Genomic DNA, 470 nt, shown 5'->3' on the forward strand with positions numbered 1-470 from the left:
TTGCTGCTGCTGCTGCTGCTGCTGCTGCTGCTGCAGCTCAGACTGAGCGGAGAGAAGACACAGTGCTGCGAGGTCGAGCGCTGTCTGTGGCCTTGACGGAAGTGCAGCAGCAGCAGCAGCAGCTGCTGCTGCTGCTGCTGCTGCTGTCGGATCCACCGCACCCTGCTGCTGCTGCTGCTGCTGCTGCTGCTGCTGCTGCTGCTGGCGTGAGCGGTATAGCTGCTGCTTGTCTGCTGCTGGTTCTGCTGCTCCCTGCGGCAGCAGCGAAAAGAGATATTCTCGGGATGTGTTAAATGAAAGCAGAGAAGAAGCTTCTGGTGACTGTGCTGCTGCTGCTGCTGCTGCTGCTGCTGCTGCAGAAGTGGGAGGAGCAGCAGCAGCAGCTGCTGCTGCTGCTGCTGCAGCAAGACTTGTAGGTGATAGCTGCTGCAGTGGTGTTGCTGCAGCAGCAGCAGCAGCAGCAGCAGCAG

The 470-nt window shown here is 60.4% G+C and overlaps 1 protein-coding gene across 1 annotated transcript in view; it reads right to left on the reverse strand.

Annotated features, from left to right (window-relative positions):
• Positions 1–470, reverse strand: part of EMH_0056640 (uncharacterized protein) — a gene marked incomplete at both ends in the record, with an annotated part of 3431 nt that overhangs the window by 1854 nt on the left and 1107 nt on the right. Inside the window, one exon of the mRNA XM_013497377.1 lies at positions 1–468. Coding sequence (XP_013352831.1) covers positions 1–468 — 468 coding nt within the window. The remainder of the gene's footprint in view (positions 469–470) is intronic.

This window comes from Eimeria mitis, genomic scaffold, assembly GCF_000499745.2.
Source record: "Eimeria mitis Houghton genomic scaffold, Emh_scaff2637, whole genome shotgun sequence".
Classification (NCBI taxonomy): domain Eukaryota; phylum Apicomplexa; class Conoidasida; order Eucoccidiorida; family Eimeriidae; genus Eimeria; species Eimeria mitis.